Source organism: Schistocerca serialis, chromosome 4 (genome assembly GCF_023864345.2).
Source record: "Schistocerca serialis cubense isolate TAMUIC-IGC-003099 chromosome 4, iqSchSeri2.2, whole genome shotgun sequence".
Taxonomy (NCBI): domain Eukaryota; kingdom Metazoa; phylum Arthropoda; class Insecta; order Orthoptera; family Acrididae; genus Schistocerca; species Schistocerca serialis.
The window spans coordinates 126,058,745-126,081,251 of record NC_064641.1 but is presented as its reverse complement, the minus strand read 5'-3'; the positions used below and the strand labels follow the sequence as shown (position 1 = coordinate 126,081,251).

At 43.2% G+C, this 22,507-nt stretch overlaps 1 protein-coding gene across 1 annotated transcript in view; it reads right to left on the bottom strand.

The window, feature by feature from the left end:
* LOC126474320 (aspartate aminotransferase, cytoplasmic-like) overlaps positions 1-4,034 on the bottom strand; it is a 96,909-nt gene extending 92,875 nt beyond the window's left edge. The window contains exon 1 of the mRNA XM_050101786.1: positions 3,872-4,034. Coding sequence (XP_049957743.1) covers positions 3,872-4,034 — 163 coding nt within the window. The remainder of the gene's footprint in view (positions 1-3,871) is intronic.
* Positions 4,035-22,507: the final 18,473 nt, after the last annotated feature.

Sequence of the window (22,507 nt, the reverse complement as noted above, 5' to 3'; positions counted from 1 at the left end):
CGAGAAGACACCTAAAGGAAAATAATTTCAGCCATCTCATTGTCGTTCTGAGTTTTTCTTGCGACTTTCATCAGCTAAAAAAAAATGTTGAGTGGGAAAAAGTGTTGTTCACGTGAAAACACTATCGTTAGGTATTTAAGTAACACAAACATGTTACTGTTTTGGCTACCAAGACTTTTGAAAGACTATAGTTTTACATTACTCTACATTTTACTAAAGTGTGTACTGCATATTATTGTAAATAAAGTCTCTCGAACAAAGAGGTAAATAAATAACATAAAATAAACACACTCGAAGACGAAAAAACATGCACCACGAAGGAATTATCCGAATGGTCTGAAATCGGTAGATGTGATGTCTAAGTACTTCGGAGAAACATAGGAGTGTTACTTCTGGCGTAATAGCTTGATGTCACTTTAGGTCACGGCTGATGGTTATCGAGCGACCCATAAAGGAAAAACGGTGTATCACAGACATTCTGAAACCTCACGTGTTATGCCTCGTGTGACAACTTCGTGTTGCCATTTTTCAACAAGACACGCACTGGGTATTTGTCTCCATGAACTGTCTGCGTAATGTTGAGATACAGATACAGATCTCCAGATCTGTCCTCAGTAGAACGTACAGTAGTGGAAATGAGTAAGGCATGGATATTTGCAGGAAAATTAACACTGTCGGTTGGGACAGTTGTGCATACTGTATATGGAATAGTATGAAATGCAGTCAAATGTCAGCAGTACAGTGTATAACAAGACGCCAACGATTCAGTTGGTAGAGGGTGAGCTTGGTGTAAATGCAGTCGGCTCTGTGCTTTATTAGTGAGAACATAAGGGCGTTCACACTGCAGATGGGAAACTGACACCATTAGTGACAGTGCGTGTTGCGTACCTAAACCACGACTGCGACAATGTCACGTGGAAAACAGTTATCATCAGATGAGAAGGCAAAAATTGGTGCGTACAAGGAAATGGGACACTCTGATCAACCAATCGCCAAGAAGTTGAAACGTTCGAGTGCGGTGTTGATCATTTCGTTCCACTGGGCGCACTATATGGACAGAACGCAAAATTTGGGCTAAGCAGAAAATTGTCTGGGAAACGGTTCTTTTGCGGAAAGCAAGGGTAACAAACCGTTATTCTTCTCAATTTGTTGCTGATTTATAGTTGTCAGTAACAACCAGACGGGTACAACAAATTTTGTCAAAGAAATTATCCCAGAAACCTGTTCTAAAACCCAAACGTGAACAGGCTAGATTGGAGTTTGCTGGAAAACCTATGTCACGGACATCAGAATGGGATAAAGAGATCTTCATTGATGAAAAGACGTTCAATTTAGAAGGGCCAGATGAATTTTATTGTTATCGGCATTATCTGAGAACAGAGTACCAGGTGAGAAGGAGCAGAATTTTTGTGGTGGAAGTCTTATGATTTGGACAGACCACTGCGCTAAAGGTAAGTCACTCTTTGCTTGGGTAAACATTAGAATTGACTGTAACATGTACACTGAGATGCTAGAGGTAGAATTAATTAGAACCTATGTGAAAGAAGGGGACGGTAGTCTAATATTTCAATAGGATAATGGGTATGTGCGTGTTTTTGCTACAACCAAGAAGTGGTCCGAGGATAAAGATATCGCTATCTTGCCCTGGCCTGCAGTAACGCGGATCTGAATCCCATGGAAAACCTTTGGGGACTACTTGCAAGGCGTATTTATGGATTGGAAGGCAATTTGGGGTCGGTTGTGAACAAAGTGCAATATGAGAAGAGTGGGCGACAACTTCATTGCGAGAACTACAAACCCTAACACAACCCAGACCGACGAGAATTTTTCTGGTGATTAGGAAGAACGGAGGTTGGACAAAGTATAACACAACAGGACAGTGAGTGCCTTTATACCAATTTCCGTACAGGAAATGCAAACGCCTTACGTTGTTACTCATGTTGAGAAAGAAATTATGTAATTTTGTCATGATTGCTTATATCTCATACGTATCTACAAGTTTCGTAGTAAATTCGACAGAAGTATTGTTCAGATACTGTAGTATTATCGATTTCCACTACTGTACGTGGGACCAGCAATACCGAGGATGTCAAGGACTTGTTACAACAGTTGTGGGCCACTTTGCCTCAGGAGAGGATACAACGATCTTATGACTCCTTTTCTAATCGAATTAGAGCATGCTTCCGGTCCAGAGGGAGTGCAACGAGATATTGTTAGGTGGGGTCATATTGCCCAGTTCTTTAGAATTTTGACTCGATTTTGCAATCACTGCAGTAACTTTACATACCCTCTCAACCCTCGATGTTTTGTTTCGTTTCCTCGACCCCTTCCGGACGCTTGTTAAGAGGCAGTGTGTTGAGGAGCGGTGTGACCCGCCAGGTTAGCCGAGCCCGCTAACGCGTTGCTTCCTGGACTCGGGTAGGCGCGCGGGCCCCGAATCGAATCCGCCGGGCGCATTAACGACGAGGGCCGGTGTGCCGGCCAGCCTGGGTGTGGTTTTTAGGCGGTTTTCCACATCCCCCTAGGTGAATACCGAGCTGGTCCCCACGGCCCGCCTCGATTACACGGCTCGCAGACATCTGAACACTTTCGCACTATTCCATGGATTACACTAGTCGCAGACAGTTGGGGTACATAAATTCCGTCCCGGGGTGTACGGGGTGGCGGCAGGAAGGGCATCCGGCCACCTGTTCAACTAATATTGCCACATCCGATTAACCATGCCAACCCTGCGTATCCGCGGGAAAAACGGCACAGGCAAAAGAAAGAAAGTGTGTTGAGGAGCGGTGCGTGACGGAATACTGCCTACAGCAGGCTGTTCCAGGTCGTCGGCTCCGTTGTGAGCCGCGGAGCGCTCCCTGCTCCAGGGAGCCGTGTTGCTCGCTGTGACCATTCAAATGGGCCGGCACGTGGCACGGCTGGCTGAGGCAGGCTGCAAGGCAAGCGTTCTGATGTGCCAGCTGCATCTTACAAGATCGACAACGTCATACTTTAGCTGCTAAGACGTGGTGACATGCTACACCAGGAAATACGATGTTCAGGAAATAAATAAATACTGCAAGCCTAGCATGTGCGGTGCTTTCGTCAAGCGCTAGCGAAAATGCAACAAAGCTCTGCGCCTTTTTCGTGAGCTGTGTCTCTAAATCCACTGTCATGTCCAGGATTCGACGAGACATTGTTTGCTTTGACAAGCAAACCCCTTCAATTGCCTGCACCTCCCTTGGAAACAAACATTCTACAACTGCTACCATTCACGATTTTACGAGTGGTCCCACCGAAAACGGCTTGCCACTTGTCGCAATGATGTGAGCGACCCTGTAGCTTGCTTGAATTGCAGATTCAGTAGTGTTTTCTCCGTTCTCGTTCACCTGAAAATTATAAACGCATTACAGAACACGAATTATGTTGCTTGTTTTGATACCCTCCGTATTACGAAACCGTTTTTAAACTTACGTCTCCCGGTATGTCATTCTTAAGCCTGGCTACCAGTTCTCTACGTGCAACGCCTTCTAACTGATCGTAGTGCGCTGCGTGAAGACGAGTATAATGTCGTTGTATATTGTACCTCTTCGTAGAATTAAATACTTTATGACATACAAGACACTGCAGACGACCATCCCTCACAGTGAATAGAAAGGTATTCCCCAATAGAGGTACAGGGCTCCCGCGGCTAGTCATAGCTGTCATTGAACACGGATTATTGCGTCAGTTGCGGCTGCATGCAGCCAGGGGGCAGTGAGTACGCTTTCCCCCTCCACGCCGGCTCCGAGCTGCGGCAGTGAGCGCTCCGGCTCCATGGAGCTCGGTTGGAACAGCCTGGCCTACAGCCTCTGGTACCGCCTTGTTTACCTAAGACCTCTGCCGGACTCACCGCCGATGCCGAGGTCGACCTTGCTGGGGTGGGTATCGCGCGCGAAGCCCGCCACCACGCTGAAGATCTCGAGCGGCGGCGCCGAGTCGACGGCGCGGAAGACCGACGCGGACGCCGACGCCTTGGCGGCCAGCGATCGCAGCGCCCGTCCGCTCGGCCTCATGGCGAACACTGCCGCCGTTCGCGGGACGCGGCCGCCACGTGCCGCGGCTTATCTGGGGAGGGGGCATCGCGACCGACCGCGCGTGGCCTTGGCGCCGCGCAGTTCGCTGGCCCACTTCCTCCGCCAACGTATTCTCGGCGTGTCGACACTGGGAAATACACGTTGCCATACCGCGTTTCGAGACCGGCGCCATGGAGTGCATATCGAGAAAACCAGGTCGCGTCCTTATTGTTTCTTAGATTAGATTCAGTTCTACATCTACATCCATACTCCGCAAGCCACTTGACGGTGTGTGGCGGAGGGTACCTCGAGTACCTCTATCGGTTCTCTCTTCTATTCCAGCCTCGTATTGTTCGTGGAAAGAAGGATTGTCGGTATGCCTCTGTGTGGGCTCTAATCTCTCTGATTTTATCCTCATGGTCTCTTCGCGAGATATACGTAGGAGGGAGCAATATACTGCTTGACCCCTCGGTGAAGTTATGTTCTCGAAACTTCAACAAAAGCCCGTACCCAGCTACTGAGCGTCTCTCCTGCAGAGTCTTCCACTGCAGTTTATCTATCATCTGCGTAACGCTTTCGCGATTACTGTATGATCCTGTAATGAAGCGCGCTGCTCTCCGTTGGATCTTCTCTATCTCTTCTATCAACCCTATCTGGTACGGATCCCACACTGCTGAGCAGTATTCAAGCAGTGGGCGAACAAGCTTACTGTAACCTACTTCCTTTGTTTTCGGATTGCATTTCCTTAGGATTCTTCCAATGAATCTCAGTCTGGCATCTGCTTTACCGACGATCAACTTTATATGACCATTCCATTTTAAATCACTCCTAATGCGTACACCCAGATAATTTATGGAATTAACTGCTTCCATTTGCTGACCTGCTATATTGTAGCTAAATGATATGGGATCTTTCTTTCTATGTATTCGCAGCACATTACACTTGTCTACATTGAGATTCAATTGCCATTCCCTGCACCATGCGTCAATTCGCTGCAGATCCTCCTGCATTTCAGTACAATTTTCCATTGTTACAACCTCTCGATATACCACAGCATCATCCGCAAAAAGCCTCAATGAACTTCCGATGTCATCCACAAGGTCATTTACGTATATTGTGAATAGCAACGGTCCTACGATACTCCCCTGCGGCACACCTGAAATCACTCTTACTTCGGAAGACTTCTCTCCGTTGAGAATGACATGCTGCGTTCTGTTATCTAGGAACTCTTCAATCCAATCACACAATTGGTCTGATAGTCCATATGCTCTTACTTTATTCATTAAACGACTGTGGGGAACTGTATCGAACGCCTTGCGGAGGTCAAGAAACACGGCATCTACTTGGGAACCCGTGTCTATGGCCCTCTGAGTCTCGTGGACGAATAGCGCGAGCTGGGTTTCACACGATCGTCTTTTTCGAAACCCATGCTGATTCCTACAGAGTAGATTTCTAGTCTCCAGAAAGGTCATTATACTCGAACATAATACGTGTTCCAAAATTCTACAACTGATCGACGTTACAGATATAGGTCTATAGTCATGCACGTCTGTTCGACGTCCCTTCTTGAAAACGCTCTTCTAGAGACCTACGGTACACCGCTGCAAGAAGAGCGGCAAGTTCCTTCGCGTACTCTATGTAAAATCGAACTGGTGTCACATCAGGTCCAGCGGCCTTTCCTCTTTTGAGCGATTTTAATTGTTTCTCTATCCCTCTGTCGTCTATTTCGATATCTACCATTTTGTCATTTGTGCGACAATCTAGAGAAGGAACTACAGTGCAGTCTTACTCTGTGAAACAGCTTTGGAAAAAGACATTTAGTATTTCGGCCTTTAGTCTATCATCCTCTGTTTTAGTACCATTTTGGTCACAGAGTGTCTGGATATTTTGTTTTGATCCACCTACCGCTTTGACGTAAGACCAAAATTTCTTAGGATTTTCTGCCAAGTCAGTACACAGAACTTTACTTTCGAATTCATTGAACGCCTCTCGCCCTCCTCACACTACATTTCGCTTCGCGCAATTTTTGTTTGTCTGCAAAGCTTTGGCTACGTTTATGTTTGCTGTTAAGTTCCCTTTGCTTCCGCAGCAATTTTCTAACTCGGTTGTTGTACCACGGTGGCTCTTTTCCATCTCTTAACGATTTTGCTTGGCACATACTCATCTAACGCATATTGTACAATGGTTTTGAACTTTGTCCACAGATCCTCAACACTATCTGTACTTGAGACAAAACTTTTGTGTTGAGCCATCAGGTACTCTAAAATCTGTTTTTTGTCACTTTTACTAAACAGAAAAATCTTCCTACCTTTTTTAATATTTCTATTTACGGCTGAAATCATCGATGCAGTAACCGCTTTATGATCGCTTATTCCCTGTTCTGCGTTAACTGTTTCAAATAGTTCGGATCTGTTTGTCACCAGAAGGTCTAACATGTTATCGCCACGAGTCGGTTCTCTGTTTAACTGCTCAAAGTAGTTTTCAGACAAAGCACTTAAAAAAATTTCACTGGATTCTTTGTCCCTGCCACCCGTTATGAACGTTTGTGTCTCCCAGTCTATACCCGGCAAATTAAAATCTCCACCCAGAACTATAACATGGTGGGGAAATCTACTCGAAATATTTTCCAAATTATCCTTCAGGTGCTCAGCCACAACAGCTGCTGAGCCAGGGGGCCTATAGAAACATCCAATTACCATGTCTGAGCCTGCTTTAACCGTGACCTTCACCCAAATTATTTCACATTTCGCATCTCCGTCAATTTCCTTCGATACTATTGCACTTCTTATCGCTATAAGCACGCCTCCTCCTTCACTGTCCAGCCTGTCTCTGCAGTATACATTCCAATCTGAGTTCAGAATTTCATTACTGTTTACATCTGGTTTCAGCCAACTTTCTGTCCCTAGTACTATGTGGGCATTGTGACCGTTTATTAATGAGAGCAGTTCTGGGACCTTTCTACAGACGCTCCTGCAGTTTACTATTAGCACATTAATATTGTTATTCCCTGTTGCATTTTGCCTACTCCTACCTTGACGCGTCTCAGGAGGCGTCTTGTCGGGCCTAGGGAGGGAATTCTCTAACCTAAAAAACCCACATGTGCACGCCACACGTAATCCGCTACCCTTGTAGCCGCTTCCTGCGTGTAGTTCTCGTTCTATAGACCCAAAAATGAGATGATTCTCGTCGGTGCGGAACAAGTCAGAAAATCTAAAATAAAAAACATAAAACATCTGAATCTCAGTGCCCTGACCATTTATTACGATATTGTCGAAATACACTGAAGCGCCAAAGAAACAGCTATAGGCATCTACATCTACGTGCTTACTCTGCTATTCACAATAAAGTGCCTGGCATTAATACACCAACAGAATAGGTCTAGAAGTCAGCTAACCTTAACACCACCACACTCACTACAACATACCATACCTTTGCTCCCTTATACTCAACCACATAACACATGGAGTTGTTTCGGAGATAGCATTCCAGTCTCCGAATTCGTCCTTTCACTCTGGCACCTCTCTCCATCGACTTACCTCTGCATTCACTTTACCGATTATTCATCCTGCTAAATATCAACTTAGACTTGCGACATTTCATCCAAGACCAAAAATACACAAATTATTCATCCTGCATAATAACTGTACACATTCTTGGTACTGTGTTAATAGTTATACTGGTACCAGGCTTCAACAACAACAATAAATTTTTTTTTCGTATTGCAAATGTTATTGTAAGAATTAGATTTACACTTATATTACATCTTACGTCAGTATTCCACAACGTTCACCATCTGGATCTCATACTCCCTTTATGTCCTTTCACGTTGTGCAATTGTCCTCCTCTCTTCATTCGTATTTCGGCTCTCCGTCCGTCCATTACTCCATCATTTCTTGGTCTTCCTTCGCCATTCGCATCAATCTCGATTGCAGCATACACAGGCCTCTCTGTAATATACATCTAAGATTTCTCCACATTATTCAATTCTACTCACCTTTATTTACCAATGTTTCATCACGTCGAGTCTCTCTTTATTAATCACACTGCTTCACGTCGCTGCTCTCCTTAAATATCACCTTTATCCACTACCACTTATCATGTCGCTTCTCTCTCTATCTACCATCTTTACCCACTCATTAATCATCACGTCGTTTCTACTTGATCCTTATTCATATGACAAAAAATACGTATGTACACCACTCTGTCGACTCCTGTTCATGACTCATTCGACCAGTCTATTCCGTCATACTTCCTGACATTCCGCCTGAAAATTCTTATGTTCGATTTGGCCCTGCACAACGTTACACACCACAAATAAATACACTGACTATCTACCATAACTTGCCTACTTTAGATCTATCCTTAACTTTTCCATAACTTGATGTTAGAAATGTGATGAAGCCCACGCGATTGTTTTCCCTTGATCGTCTCAATCAGTGCAGCATTTTCATGGACAACCCGCCTCACTCTGAATGGTCCACTATACACAGTAAAGAATTTGCTAGTTAGGAATCTGTGCTTACATGAAAATTAAATGTGTGCAAAGAATATACAAGCTGGGAGAAAGGTACAACACAAGTGTTAGAAACTTTGGTGCCAGTGGCCTCTTTCACTAACACCAGATTCCGAACAACCATACGCAGCACTTCATTATAACTGTCACCACGACAATGACATACTATAGATCAGATAGCAGCTAATCTAAAAACTTCGATCATGTTGCTGATGTTACCTGTAACAGCAGTATAAATGTACCCCATGCCATTCAGATCACAATGTTAACCTTTTACATTACGTGTTAAGTACCTGCAATAGTCAAATCACACTAATTAAACTGGACTCATCGGCATCATTACATAACATTTTTAGCAACTGGTTTTTGAGGAAACAGTCCTTTTACTTTAGTGTTCCAAATCAAAATTTGCAAATTTTTCGTAAGCCTTAATGTCCTTTTGCTCTGAGAAACCAGCCTAACAGATGCCATTACTGGTGTTTTATTCTGTGATCAGAAGTATGGTATTTGCATTCCTACATATCACTAGAGTATGTCTGCTACATAGACAATTTACAGTGCCAGCGGCATGTGTTTTAAGGCAAGATGCTAAGGGTTGATATGTTGGATTAGTTCCTCCTATACATCAACCCATTACGACAAGAAGGAAATGCCTTCATGCTGTCTCTCTACCGTTCCACTCTCGAACGGCACGCGGGAAAAACGAGCACTTAAATTTTTCCGTGCGAGCCCTGATTTCTCTAATTTTATCGTGATTTCTCCCTATGTAGGTGGGTGCCAACAGAATGTTTTCGCTATCGGAGGCATGCGTCTTCAAATGCAGGGATGGTAAACAGGCATAATATGGCGCTGCGGATGGCGACGCCTCTATAAGACAACAAGTGTCTGGCGCAGTTGTTAGATCGGTTACTGCTGCTACAATGGCAAATTATCAAAATATAAGTGAGTTTGAACATGGTTTATATTCGGTGCACGACCGATGGGACACAGCATCTCCGAGGTTGCAATGAGGTGGGGATTTTCCCCTACGACCATTTCACGAGTGTACCGTGAATATCAGGAATCCGGTAAAACATCAGATCTCCGAAATCGCTGCGCCCGCAAACAGATCCTGCAAGAGTGGGACCAACGATGACTGAAGAGAATTGTTCAACGTGACAGAAGTGCAACCCTTCGGCAAATTGATGCAGATTTCAATGCTGGGCCTATCAACAAGAGTCAGCGCGCGAACCATTCAATGAACCATCATCGATATGGGCTTTCGGAGCCGAAGGCCCACCCGTGTGCCCTTGATTGCACGAACAAAACTTTACGCCTCGCCTGGGCGCGTTAACACCGGCATTGGATTGTTGATGACTGGAAACATGTTGCCTGGTCGGACGAGTCTCATTTTAAATTGTATCGAGCGGATGGACTTGTACGGGTATAGAGACAACCTCATGAATCCATGAACCCTGCATGTCAGCAGGGGACTGTTCAAGCTGATGGAGGCTTTGTAAATGTGTAGGGCGTGTGGAGTTGGATCGATGTGGGACCCCTAATACGTCTAGATACGACTCTGACAGGTGACACGTATGTGAGCATCCTGTCTGATCACCTGCATCCGTTCATGTCCATTATGCATTCTGACGGACTTGGGCAATTCCAGCAGGACAATACGACACCCCACACGTCCAGAATTGCTACAGAGAGGCTCTAGGAACAATCTTCTGAGTTTAAACGCTTCCGCTGGCCACTAGACTCCCCAGACATGAACATTATTGACCATATCTGGGATGGCTTGCAACTTGCTGTTCAGAAGAGATCTCCACCCCTTCGTACTCTTGCGGATTTATGGACAGCCCTACAGAATTCATGGTGTCAGTTCCCTCCAACACTACTTCAGACATTAATCGAGTTCATGCCACGTCATGTTGCGGCACTTCTGCGTGCATGCGGGGGCCCTACAAGATATTAGGCAGGTGTACCAGTTTCTTTGGCTGTTCAGTGCATGGGCGTAGCTTTGGGGGGGGGGGATGTTCAACCCCCCCCCCCCCCCCCCCCTCGAAAAATTGACGAAGCTAAAAGGAAACGGAAGAATTGACCTTAAAAACGATTGTAATGTAATCTTTATTTCAAAGCTACCGCGTTTTCAAACTGAGGCTATGCCAGCGTGGCGTAGTGCGCGAGGGTAATACGGCAGCGACGAGCCAGCATTGGCGACAATATTGCCACAAATGGCTGGACTGAGCCTCAAAGTAATGCGGTTTGTCTGGAGCCCTGGAAATTCCAGGTAGCGCAGTCCCTCCATCAGGGCCACCCTAGTTGTCACAGTTCCGAAGATGGGCACAGTGAGAAGTCATTCATTCACACGGCAGCAATTTACTACTACCATCGGCATCCCGCTTCCTGGAAACTGCAGAAATTGTTACTGACGTGGTGAGAATTTTTTTAAAATGTTTATTTTAAGCAAAGTTATGTAGAAGGGAAACGACTAGTGTCTGCAATATCATAATCTGTTTTTTATATGTTTTCTGTCTACATTTACATTTGTATAGCTGTGCTACAGAAGGTACGACATGGTAAGTGAGGCACTTGGTACTAAAGTACCCCATCACCTCCTCCCCGTCGCTTCCATTCACGGACATTACGCGAAAAAAGGACCGCATTTATGCCTCAGTAGTTGGCCCGACTTCCCTAATCGTTATTATAATGATCCTCTGAAGGTATATGCGTTGCACTCTCAGACATGCTTCCGTTATTTGTACTCAGAAGTTCTTTGTTCATATTCGGTGATCTTACTGTTTGTTCAACTGTTCATTTCTGAAGTTAAAATTTTTTTACGCGAAAACAAGATCATCTTCAATGTGACCTACCTCAAACTTTACTTGAGTTCTCCAGTCATTATTTCGTTTTGTCACCAATTCCATTATCGATTTTGAAATGTCTTTGTAACGTCACGAACCCGATTTCTTTTTAATCGGAATCTACATTTCGTTTTTCATGCAACCCTGTGATACGTTTTTCCCACAAAACAAACTGACGATCGATAAATGTAGGACTTATTTCCCATTGTCTATACCCGTTTTTGCATAATGTTCCTTTTAATAAGATTTCCTGCAACTACAACAACAGCGGTACAGTTGACCAAAACCAACATGTCTACCATCCGCTCTCGTCTTAGTCCTGTCAGTAAGCTTTTGTATGTCTTTTTCCTTCGCCGTGTCAATTTTTCTTCGTTCATAACACTTTCACTACAAATAAACTTTTCAGACGTCCTGCTGACTCCCTCTGACGAACGTAAGTAAACAATGCTCTGCTGATAACTGTTGCCTCCTCCACTGCCAGATTTATTATTCATGAAAACACAGTGTGCAATTACGAAATTGAGTCAAATTGTTGTGACCTAGTTTTATTATTAACATTCATGTTTTCCTGAAGTTTTGTGCATGTCTTTCACAATGTTCATTGCACAGCTCACAAACGCTGCATTCATTCGGCTGGTAAAATCTCTTGTTTTGGCAGTGCTTGTGTATGTTGCGTATTGTGTTACTATATGCCAGAGTTCACATTGTGTCTGTTTCCATTCTTCTGTCATTGTGGCATCGGTTGAATACAAGAAGTGGCTTACCGTGTGGATTGAGCGCCCAAGGCAGTTAATACTACAAAAAGCTAATGAATGGAAACTCAAAAATTTACTGTCACTAACCAAGCGTTTTCCATAAAATTGTTAACTGGCGATATTTACTAACGAACTAGGTTTTTCGACACTTTCTTTGACATTTTGGCAATATATTTAGATGCTCCACAACTTTCTCCTCGAAAGTTTTTCGTCAAATTGGCCAATCTCAGATATTGCACGTACTATGGCGACGAAACGAGTGTTTATCTGCAGGTGAAAAACTAGTGTTTTCTAATGTAGCTTTTCTGCACCGCAAAATGTAATCAGATTGTAAAGTTTTCTTTCCCAATCGATACAGAACTTAATACACGACAGATCTGGTAACCTTGACGTTTTCGATTAAATGCTTAAGTTCGAAAGAATTTGAGAGGAACCAGAGAAATGTCCGAAATTTTGATGTTTTTTTTTTTTCATCAAGACTGAAGCTCCACTCAAAAGTCGGGCAAAGCTCGGATTATGCATAGTATCCGAGGCCTATTTGAGTGATTCAGTTTTCAGAACTCCACAGATTTTTGGATGGGAGAACGCTAATTTTCTTGTCCCGGTAGCTGTTGTCCTTCATTTAGTGAGTGTGGTTAACTAAAGTTAAATCAGTACACTTGCAATCTGACTAAAACCAGCAGAATAAACTTAATAATAACCAGTCGCATGTTTGCTAATTTTTTATTTTAGTGTTTTTTATAGGGTGACCTGCATCGCAAAAATGGAGGCAAAGAAAAGAAAAGCAGAGAATACAAATAAATCTAAGGGCTTGGAATATTGGAAAAAATGGTGTTCACAAACTGGTACATTTAAAGACGTATTTTCAACTGTCGAACCCGCCAGTCATAATGTGACGAGTGGAGACAGTAAAGACGTAATGATTGCTGAGGCCTCATTATCAGAAAGAGCTACACACGCGGAGGTACTTTTGACCACCTAGCAGTCGTCTTGCACACTGCCTCCCAACATTAATCAACCTGCAACATCGAGGGTGGCACTTAGAAGAAGTGATGTCTCATCTGCTTCGAATGGTTTTTCTACATTAGACAAAGGTTTATATTCAAATCAAAAGTTCACAACTGGATGATTGTCTAAAGGAACAAATTTTAAAAGGCGCTTGGGTACCGTCAAATGATTACAAATTTCCTGTTTCGTCAAAATGAAACTTAAGCTCTCAATTGAAATGGTTGGACAGATTCTCTTGGCTGTCGTATTCTGATTTAAAAAATGGAGCCTTCTGCAAAAATAGTGTCATTATGGGTCGTTCATGTGAAGGCAAGGGAAACAATCAGCGATTAGGAAAACTCGTGTGTGAGTCTTTTTCAAATTGGAAAAAAGCGTTGGATGTATTTCAAACGCATGCACAAACTTCCTATGACAAGCGAAATTCAGAAATGGCAGACAATTTTCTTAAAACTGTTTCCTCAAAGATGTCTACAGTAATCGAGCAATTGTCTTCAGAGAGAAAACGACAGCAAGAAGACAATGAAAGGAAACTGACGTCCATAGCAAAAGCTATAATTTTTTGTGGTAAACAAGGCATTCCTTTAAGAGGACATACTGACTCTAGACTACTTTACACATTTTTGGAACGTCAGCGACTGCTAATGAACGATGGCAACTTTCGAGCGTTACTGCGTTATGCTGCTGAGTCTGGAGATAAACATATTTTGGAGCATTTGTCAACAGCTCCAAAGAACGCTCTTTATACCAGCCCACAAATTCAAAATGAAATTATTGCAATTTGTGGTGAAATTATACAACGTATAATAATTGATGAGCTAAAGAAAGCCAGAATATTTAGTAGTCTTGCTGACGAAACTACTGACATTGCACACGTAGACCAAGTTTTACTTTCCTTACGGTATGTTGATTCGGAGAATGTTAATCACCATAAAATTAAGGAAATGTTCGTCGAATATATTCCAACTATCGATATCACTGGATTCGGCCTTGCAAAGCTAATCATTAAAGCATTGAAAAAGCACGGACTTGACTGTTCCCATGTAGTTGGGCAAGGCTATGGAGGTGCTGCAGCTTTGAGTGGGCACTTGCATGGTGCCCAAGCGTATGTTCGTAAGGAATGCGCCATGCTCTTTATGTACGTTGCAGTGCACACTCGCTTAACCTTGCAACCGCTGACGAATGTTCACGAGCAGAAATCAGAAATTGCATGGGGATTGTGCAGTATGTTGGGTCTTACTTCAGTCATTCTGTTCAACGCACTGCCGTATTAAAAGACGAAATTCGCGAACTGTTGCCAACTGGACATAAAAAAAACTTGTTAGCACTTTGTGAAACACGATGGATCCACAAGCACGAAGCAGTCATTTGTTTCAAGGAAATTTATCCAACAATTGTCGCCGCCCTCGAAAAACTGCAGTCTAGCCATAACAAGACATGTCAAGACAAGCAGTCCAACTGATAAACACACTTCGTTCCTCAAATTTTGTGATAAGTTTAGTGGTTCTTCAAAAATTGATGATCTACACACTATTGATATCAAAACAGCTGCAAGGAACCAATATAGACCTTATTGCAACATTTCACCATGTTGACAATGCTCTTAACGCCTTGCAGTTGTTGAGAGTCAATGCTAAAGATGAATTTACAAAGGTTTTTGCAGAAGCAAAGCTAGTGTCAGAGGAAAATGGTGCTTCGCTGCAGGCGCCATGTCTTACTGGGAAGCAGTTGAACCGCTCTAATATGCTTGCGGTGGATGCAATTACATATTACAGAGTGAATTTATTTATTCCATTCCTCGATCACGCAATTCAACAGTTAACTGAAAGATTCACAAAGCATCGCAAATTAATATGTGCTCTTTATGGTCTATTCCCAGAAAATGTCGATAAAATCTCTGACATTGATGAGGCGATATCAATGTATTCGTCACATCTTCTGGGGAAAAGCACATCAGTAATAAAAGCAGAATTTGACATTTTGAAGGCACAGATGACTGCAAAGAGAGTTAGTCAAAAATCTGCTTTGGAGTACTTAGATCTGTGTGATTCAAAGTTGTATCCAAGCATTTACGTACTGCTTCAGATTTTGGTAACAGTACCAGTTTCAACAGCTGCTCCAGAAAGAACATTTTCCAGCTTAAGGAGACTAAAAAATTATCTTAGGAACACAGTTTCCGAAAATAGGCTCAACGGTTAGACCCCAATGAACATCCACTACAGCATAGAACTTGATGCGTGAGAAGTCATAGATTCCTTTTCGAAAAAAAAAAATAGACGACTTGTTATATAAATGTGTATTTGCTAAAATAAAAAATTATAAAACTGTTACTTTGTTTGTAACTCTGCTATTTCCATTCTGAACAATACATACACAGTATACAGTTCATTTGTAGTAGCTATAGCAATACATGAAGAGACTGGTTATGTATTTATGACTTAAAAAACTTAAATTCTACTTACGCCTTTGCTGCGCTTCTTCCTAATATAATATCTCTGCCTAATCTGCTGCTAGCAACAACAGTTATTGTGCAGTTTGTTGCTACTGCTGATGTCAGTATGTGTTAACGTAAGTTCTACTATAAAAGTATCCATACAATATGTCTTAAGAAAAGTTGTACTGCTATCACAGTTATTGTTCTCTCTCTTTTTCATTGAACGAATTAACGTGGACTACATTTCGTAAATACAGAACTTCCAATGAGATCTATTAACTTCACACAAGATAGGAAGCACTAAAGTTTATTCACACTAATTAAGATTTATGCAAATTTATACAGTTTAGTACTCTAACTGAAAACTCCATAAACTATTCTAAATTGACCTATAATCTTGTAGAAGTTTTCTTGTCAGTAGCCGGCCATTGCCTAACTTAGCAAATGGCTCTGAGCGCTATGGGACCCAACATCTGAGGTCATCAGTCCTTAACTTAGCAATCTAACACTATTACAACATACATAATTTAATTTCAGATTCATTACGAACTGATAAGGATTACATTTGAACATTCACGTTTCTATTCCGCGTTTTTTTTGCTGTCATTTCTACCACAGTACTAAGCAGGGTGGCGTAGTGCCTGAAGCACTGGACTCACATTCAAGAGACCCGGATACAACCCCACAGCTGAACACACAGGAATTGGTTTTCCATTGTTTCCCACTTCACTCTAGGCGAATGCCGGAATGGTTCCTTGGAAAGCCCACGCCCGCTTCCTTCTCCCCCGTAAAAAAAAAGAAAGAAAAAAAAACGGCCAAATCTCTGTCTCTGATGACCTTAGCTGTCGACCATACATAAACACTAAACTTATTTTCTTACTCCTACCATAGAAGATGTCGATGGGCCTATAAAGTGGAAACCGAACATTTGTTGTCCGCACTGAGCAAAACGGAACTTCTTTTCTTCACTTCTCTCTTTGTGATAGTCATTGCGTTACTTGTCCAGCTCACTAACTCGTTGTTCTATGAATTTAAACCACTTGTTGGATGGACGTGGATTGCGCAGATGTCCACTCCCATCTCTAAGCAATGTTTACTGCCATACAAAAACATCTTCATGGAGATACCATCGACGAAAGAATTTTACCATTTCTGATTAATGATAATATTTATTAGTTAAATGATCCACATACATGGTGGTCCACTGATCGTGACCGGACCAAATATCTCACGAAATAAGCGTCAAACGAAAAAACTACAAAGAACGAAACTTGCCTATCTTGAAGGGGGAAACCAGTTGGCGCTATGGTTGGCCCGCTAGATGGCACTGCGATAGGTCAAACGGAAATCAACTGCGTTTTTTTAAAAATAGGAACCTCCATTTTTTATTACATTTTCGTGTAGTACATAAAGAAATATGAATGTTTTAGTTGGACCACCTTTTCCGCTTTGTGATAGATGACGCTGTAATAGTCACGAACACATGTCTCGCCGGCCGGTGTGGCCGAGCGGTTCTAGGCGCTTCAGTCTGGAACCGCGCGACCGCTACGGTCGCAGGTTCGAATCCTGCCTCGGGCATGGATGTTTGTGATGTCCTTAGGTTAGTTAGTTTTAAGTAGTTCTAAGTCCTAGGGGACTGATGACGACAGATGTTAAGTCCCATAGTGCTCAGAGCCAACACATGTCTCACAATTTTTGGCGAACAGTTGGTAACAGGTAGGATTTTTAAATTAAAATACAGAACATAGGTACGTTTGAACATTTTATTTCGGTTGTTCCAATGTGATACATGTACCGCCATCTAGTGGGCCAACCATAGCGCCATCTGGTTTCTCCCTTCAAGCTAGACGAGTTTTGTTCTTTGTAGTTTTTTCGTTTGATGCTTATTTCGTGAGGTATTTGGCCCGATCACGATCGATTGGACCACCCTGTATATATAGTTCTATTACAACTCTACATTATTACGATGTTCATTTGTCGAACCCCCCTCCCGAAATCATATCCTGGCTACGTCTATGGTTCAGTGCATTACTTGTAACAAATTTCATAAAGGCATAAGAGGGCTCTGTCCTCTCCCCTCTCCTCTACCTCCTGTACACGCAGATATGCCCCAAACCCCCCCCCCCCCCTCCAGTACACCTCTTGCAATATGCTGATGACACCGCATTCCTCGCCCTCGCTACTACCCTCCAACGGTCCCAACGCCTTCTCCAGAATCACCTTGACCTTTTTGCTGCATGGTGTAACCAGTGGCTCCTGAAACTCAACCCTTACAAGACCCAGGCAATCATCGTAGGTCGTACCACTCGATCCTTCCGGCTCCTGGATTTCTCCCTTACTGTCTGCGCCCGTCCTGTCCGCCTCACCCCCACCCTCACCTACCTTGGCCTCACCATTGACCGTCACCTCACCTGGATCCCTCATCTCCGCTCCATCCAATCCAAAGCCCACAACCGCCTCCGACTCCTCAAACTCCTCTCTGGCCGGACATGGGGGTTGCACCCCTCTACCATCCTCCACACCTACAAATCCTTAATCTGTCCCATCCTCTGTTATGCCAGTCCTGCCTGGATATCTGCCCCCCCCCCCCCAAATTCTGTAAGTCCCTCCAGATCATTGAGCGTCATGCACTCCGCCTCGCCTTCCGTATACGCCTCCCGTCCCCCACGCGGATCCTCTATGATCTCATTCCTTTCCCCCATCTGCTCCTATTCCTCGAACATATCCGCATCCTCTACACCTCCCGCCATCTTGAACCCCCTCACCCCTTGGTTGCTCCTCTCCTTTCCCATCCCCGCCCCCTGCCACGTCTTCACCGTTGTGTGCCCCCTACCCTCCATCTCTACACCCTACATCTCCTTTCCCAAGGTGGCTTCCATCAACTCCCCCTCCCGGATGATGCCCTCTCTCCCTCCATTTATCCCTCATATCAACTCTGATCCTCACTCCCCCTCCTTTCCTCTGTCCTTTCCCTGGGCTCCCTCTTCCTCTCTTCTGTCCTGTTTTCTCCCCACTAAACCTCTCCCTACCTCCCTTCTCCCCCCCCACCCCCCGAGTCCTTTCGTATTCCCCTCCTCTGCCTACCCCACTCCCTGTCGCGTCTGCCCAGCGCCCCCCACCCGTCTTATGGGTCCTCATCCTCCATCAGCTCCTTTCCCGGCTCCCCCCCTTTTTTATTTTCCCATCATCTGTCCAGTTTCCCCCCACCTGCTCTCGGCTGTGGTATGTCACATTTGCCAACTTTTTAGTGCAGTGTTCCAGTGACTGTTCAGTGTTGTTCATCTTTCTCATGTTGCGAACAAAAACCATGCTGTCGCTGGGTGTGAATTTTATGTCTTTTGCGAACAGAAACCAGACTGTCGCCGTGTTTTTTTTTTTTTGTCTGTCTATTGTTTTACCTGTCTGCTTTGTATGTATTTTCTTAGCGTCATCATCCCTCTGTTCTTTGTTTTAAGTTCCACGATTTCTTTTCGCCATGTTACTCTTTAAGTCTCCGATTTTATCGCCTGTTTTTATTATTTATTCTCTTCATCTTTCTAACAAAGTCTGTAGGCTGAAGAGCGGCATACTAAGCTGCTGCCAGCCCATCCCCTTCGGGGGGAATTGAAATTCAATAACGGAAAAGAAAGGAAAGGCATAAGTATACTCAGATGAAGTGGTTAGAATACAAAGTTCCATGAAGAGGCTACTACATGATGTTCTTTAATTTACACCACAAATGAGTCTTATTACATCCTTTAGCACGCTAAAAACTTTTGCTCGTTTTGACGAGTTATCCCAGAAAATAATCCCATATGACATAATAGAATGAGAGTAAACAAAGTATGCAAGTTTTCTATATTTATATCGCCTACATCTGACATCATTCTCACTGCAAATAAGACTTATTTAGGCGCTTCAGCAACTCTGTGGTATGCCCTTCGCAACTGAATTTACTATCGAGTTGTAATTCCAGAAATGTAACACTGTCGTGCTCTTCGATCCGCATATCTTGACATGTTATACAGATGCTGCAAAGAAATCTTTTACCGGCTCTGAACTGCATGTAGTGGGTCTTTACAAAGTTTAATGATAGAGCATTAGCTTTAAACCATTTATTAATGCCAGTGAAAATTTAATTAACAGCCATTTCTAAACTTGTACTTCATCGTGGCGAAACTCTACTCTAGCAAAAAAAAGTACACCTAACTCTGAACGAGACATCTACATCCAAGCATATGACCCTACTACGCTAGCCGCCTGACAACTTTGAGCTGAATTGTCGGCCATGTTTTTCCCAAAGTAGAGTATATTCGTACTTGTTAGGCTACACATGAGTCACAATGTGAGTGGATATTTCTAATTTAATGTACTGAAGAATCCATCATAAATATGGATACTTGCTCAGCTATGAAATGAGCTAATCATTGCAAAAATGGTTTTCGCATGTTTAGATATGCATTTGACCCTAAACGAAAGAAAGAATGTTGGTTGCAACCCAAAAGCGTCCAGCTTTACCAAAAAACGTTCCTCTTTCTTTAATTACCAGGTATACACTCATTTAAAACGTAGTATGTCTACTGATCATAAGCTTTAGTAGAAAGTATATGGTATAAAATCATCTGCCTTATATCAACTGTGTATTGTATAAAATCACCATACGATTAAATAAATAAAGTAGAAAGGCAGAAATGCACGAACCAAACAAAATACGAGCGTTGGAACTTCAATAGTGGCAAATATTTATTCACAACCCATAGAAAAGACTTACATGTTTGTACCAGCTACTGTCTTACAAAGTAGTCACCAGCGTTGTGTAGAACTCGTTGCCAGTGATGTGGAAGGCGTAGTATACTGTTAGCAGAGCCTGTTCTGTTGATGGTGCGAATGGAGCGGTCTACTGCCTGTCGAATCCCTGGAACAGTTCTGAAGTGAATGCCACAAAGTGGTTCCGTCATCTTCGGAATCAAATCAAAGTCAAAAGGACTTGAGTCCGGGTAGTATGGTGGATGGTACAGTACTTCCGAGTCCCACCGATCGAACAAAGCAACCACGGCTTGCGCTGTATGCGCCCGCTCATTGGCGTGCAAAATGATGGGTGGGTTGCGCAGAAAGCGTCGCCCCTTCTTTCGCAAAGGTGCTAGCAGGTGATGCTCCAAAAACGAACAGTAATACTGTGCATTGACGGTCTGCCGTGGAGGAGCGTAATGCGTTAGGATAACACCATCACAGTCGTACACGAGAAACACTATAACTTTAGACAGCTCCATTCGCACCATCAACAGAACAAGCTCTGCTAATGGTATACTACGCCTTCCACATCGCTGGCAGTGGGTTCTACACAACGCTGGTGACTACTTTGAAGGACAGTAACAGGTGCAAACATGTAACTCTTTTTATCGGTTGTGAATAAATGGTTACCACTATTTAAGTTACAACCCTCGTACATTAAAAAGGGGTATCTCTGTCAGAATGTTATAGATACTAGTTCTGCAAAGGCACCAACTCTATGGGCTACCCATTCAACAGAAACAATGGAATCACATCTTGAATTACTGTTGTTGTTGTGGTCTTCAGTCCTGAGACTGGTTTGATGCAGCTCTCCATGCTACTCTATCCTGTGCAAGCTTCTTCAACTCCAAGTACCTACTGCAGCCTACATCCTTCTGAATCTGCTTAGTGTATTCACCTCTTGGTCTCCCTCTACGATTTTTACCCTCCACGCTGCCCTCCAGTACTAAATTGGTGATCCCTTGATGCCTCAGAACATGTCCTATCAACCGATCCCTTCTGTCAAGTTGTGCCACTGACAGCCTTGGGAGAGCCTGTCCTGACAAAACTCTACCATCTGGTGAGCAAGATGTATGAGACAGGCGAAATACCCACAGACTTCAAGAAGAATATAATAATTACAATCCCAAAGAAAGCAGGTGTTGACAGATGTGAAAATTACCGAACTATCAGTTTAATAAGTCACAGCTGCAAAATACTAACGCGAATTCTTTACAGACGAATGGAAAAACTGATAGAAGCGGACCTCGGGGAAGATCAGTTTGGATTCCGTAGAAATGTTGGAACACGTGAGGCAATACTAACCTTACGACTTATCTTAGAAGAAAGATTAAGAAAAGGCAAACCTACATTTCTAGCATTTGTAGACGTAGAGAAAGCTTTTGACAACGTTAACTGGAATACTCTCTTTCAAATTCTGAAGGTGGCAGGGGTCAAATACAGGGAGCGAAAGGCTATTTACAATTTGTACAGAAACCAGATGGCAGTTATAAGAGTCGAGGGGCATGAAAGGGACGCAGTGGTTGGGAAAGGAGTGAGACAGGGTTGTAGCCTCTTCCCGATGTTATTCAATCTGTATATTGAGCAAGAAGTAAAGGAAACAAAAGAAAAATTCGGAGTAGGTATTAAAATTCATGGAGAAGAAGTAAAAACTTTGAGGTTCGCCGATGACATTGTAATTCTGTCGGAGACAGCAAAGGACTTGGAAGAGTAGTTGAACGGAATGGACAGTGTCTTGAAAGGAGGATATAAGATGAACATCAACAAAAGCAAAACGAGGATAATGGAATGTAGTCAAATTAAATCGGGTGATGCTGAGGGGATTAGATTAGGAAATGAGAGACTTAAAGTAGTAAAGGGGTTTTGCTATTTAGGGAGTAAAATAACTGATGGTGGTCGAAGTAGAGAGGATATAAAATGTAGACTGGCAATGGCAAGGAAATCGTTTCTGAAGAAGAGAAATTTGTTAACATCGAGTATAGATTTAAGTGTCAGGAAGTCGTTTCTGAAAGTATTTGTATGGAGTGTAGCCATGTATGGAAGTGAAACATGGACGATAACCAGTTTGGACAAGAAGAGAATAGAAGCTTTCGAAAAGTGGTGCTACAGAAGAATGCTGAAGATAAGGTGGGTAGATCCCGTAACTATTG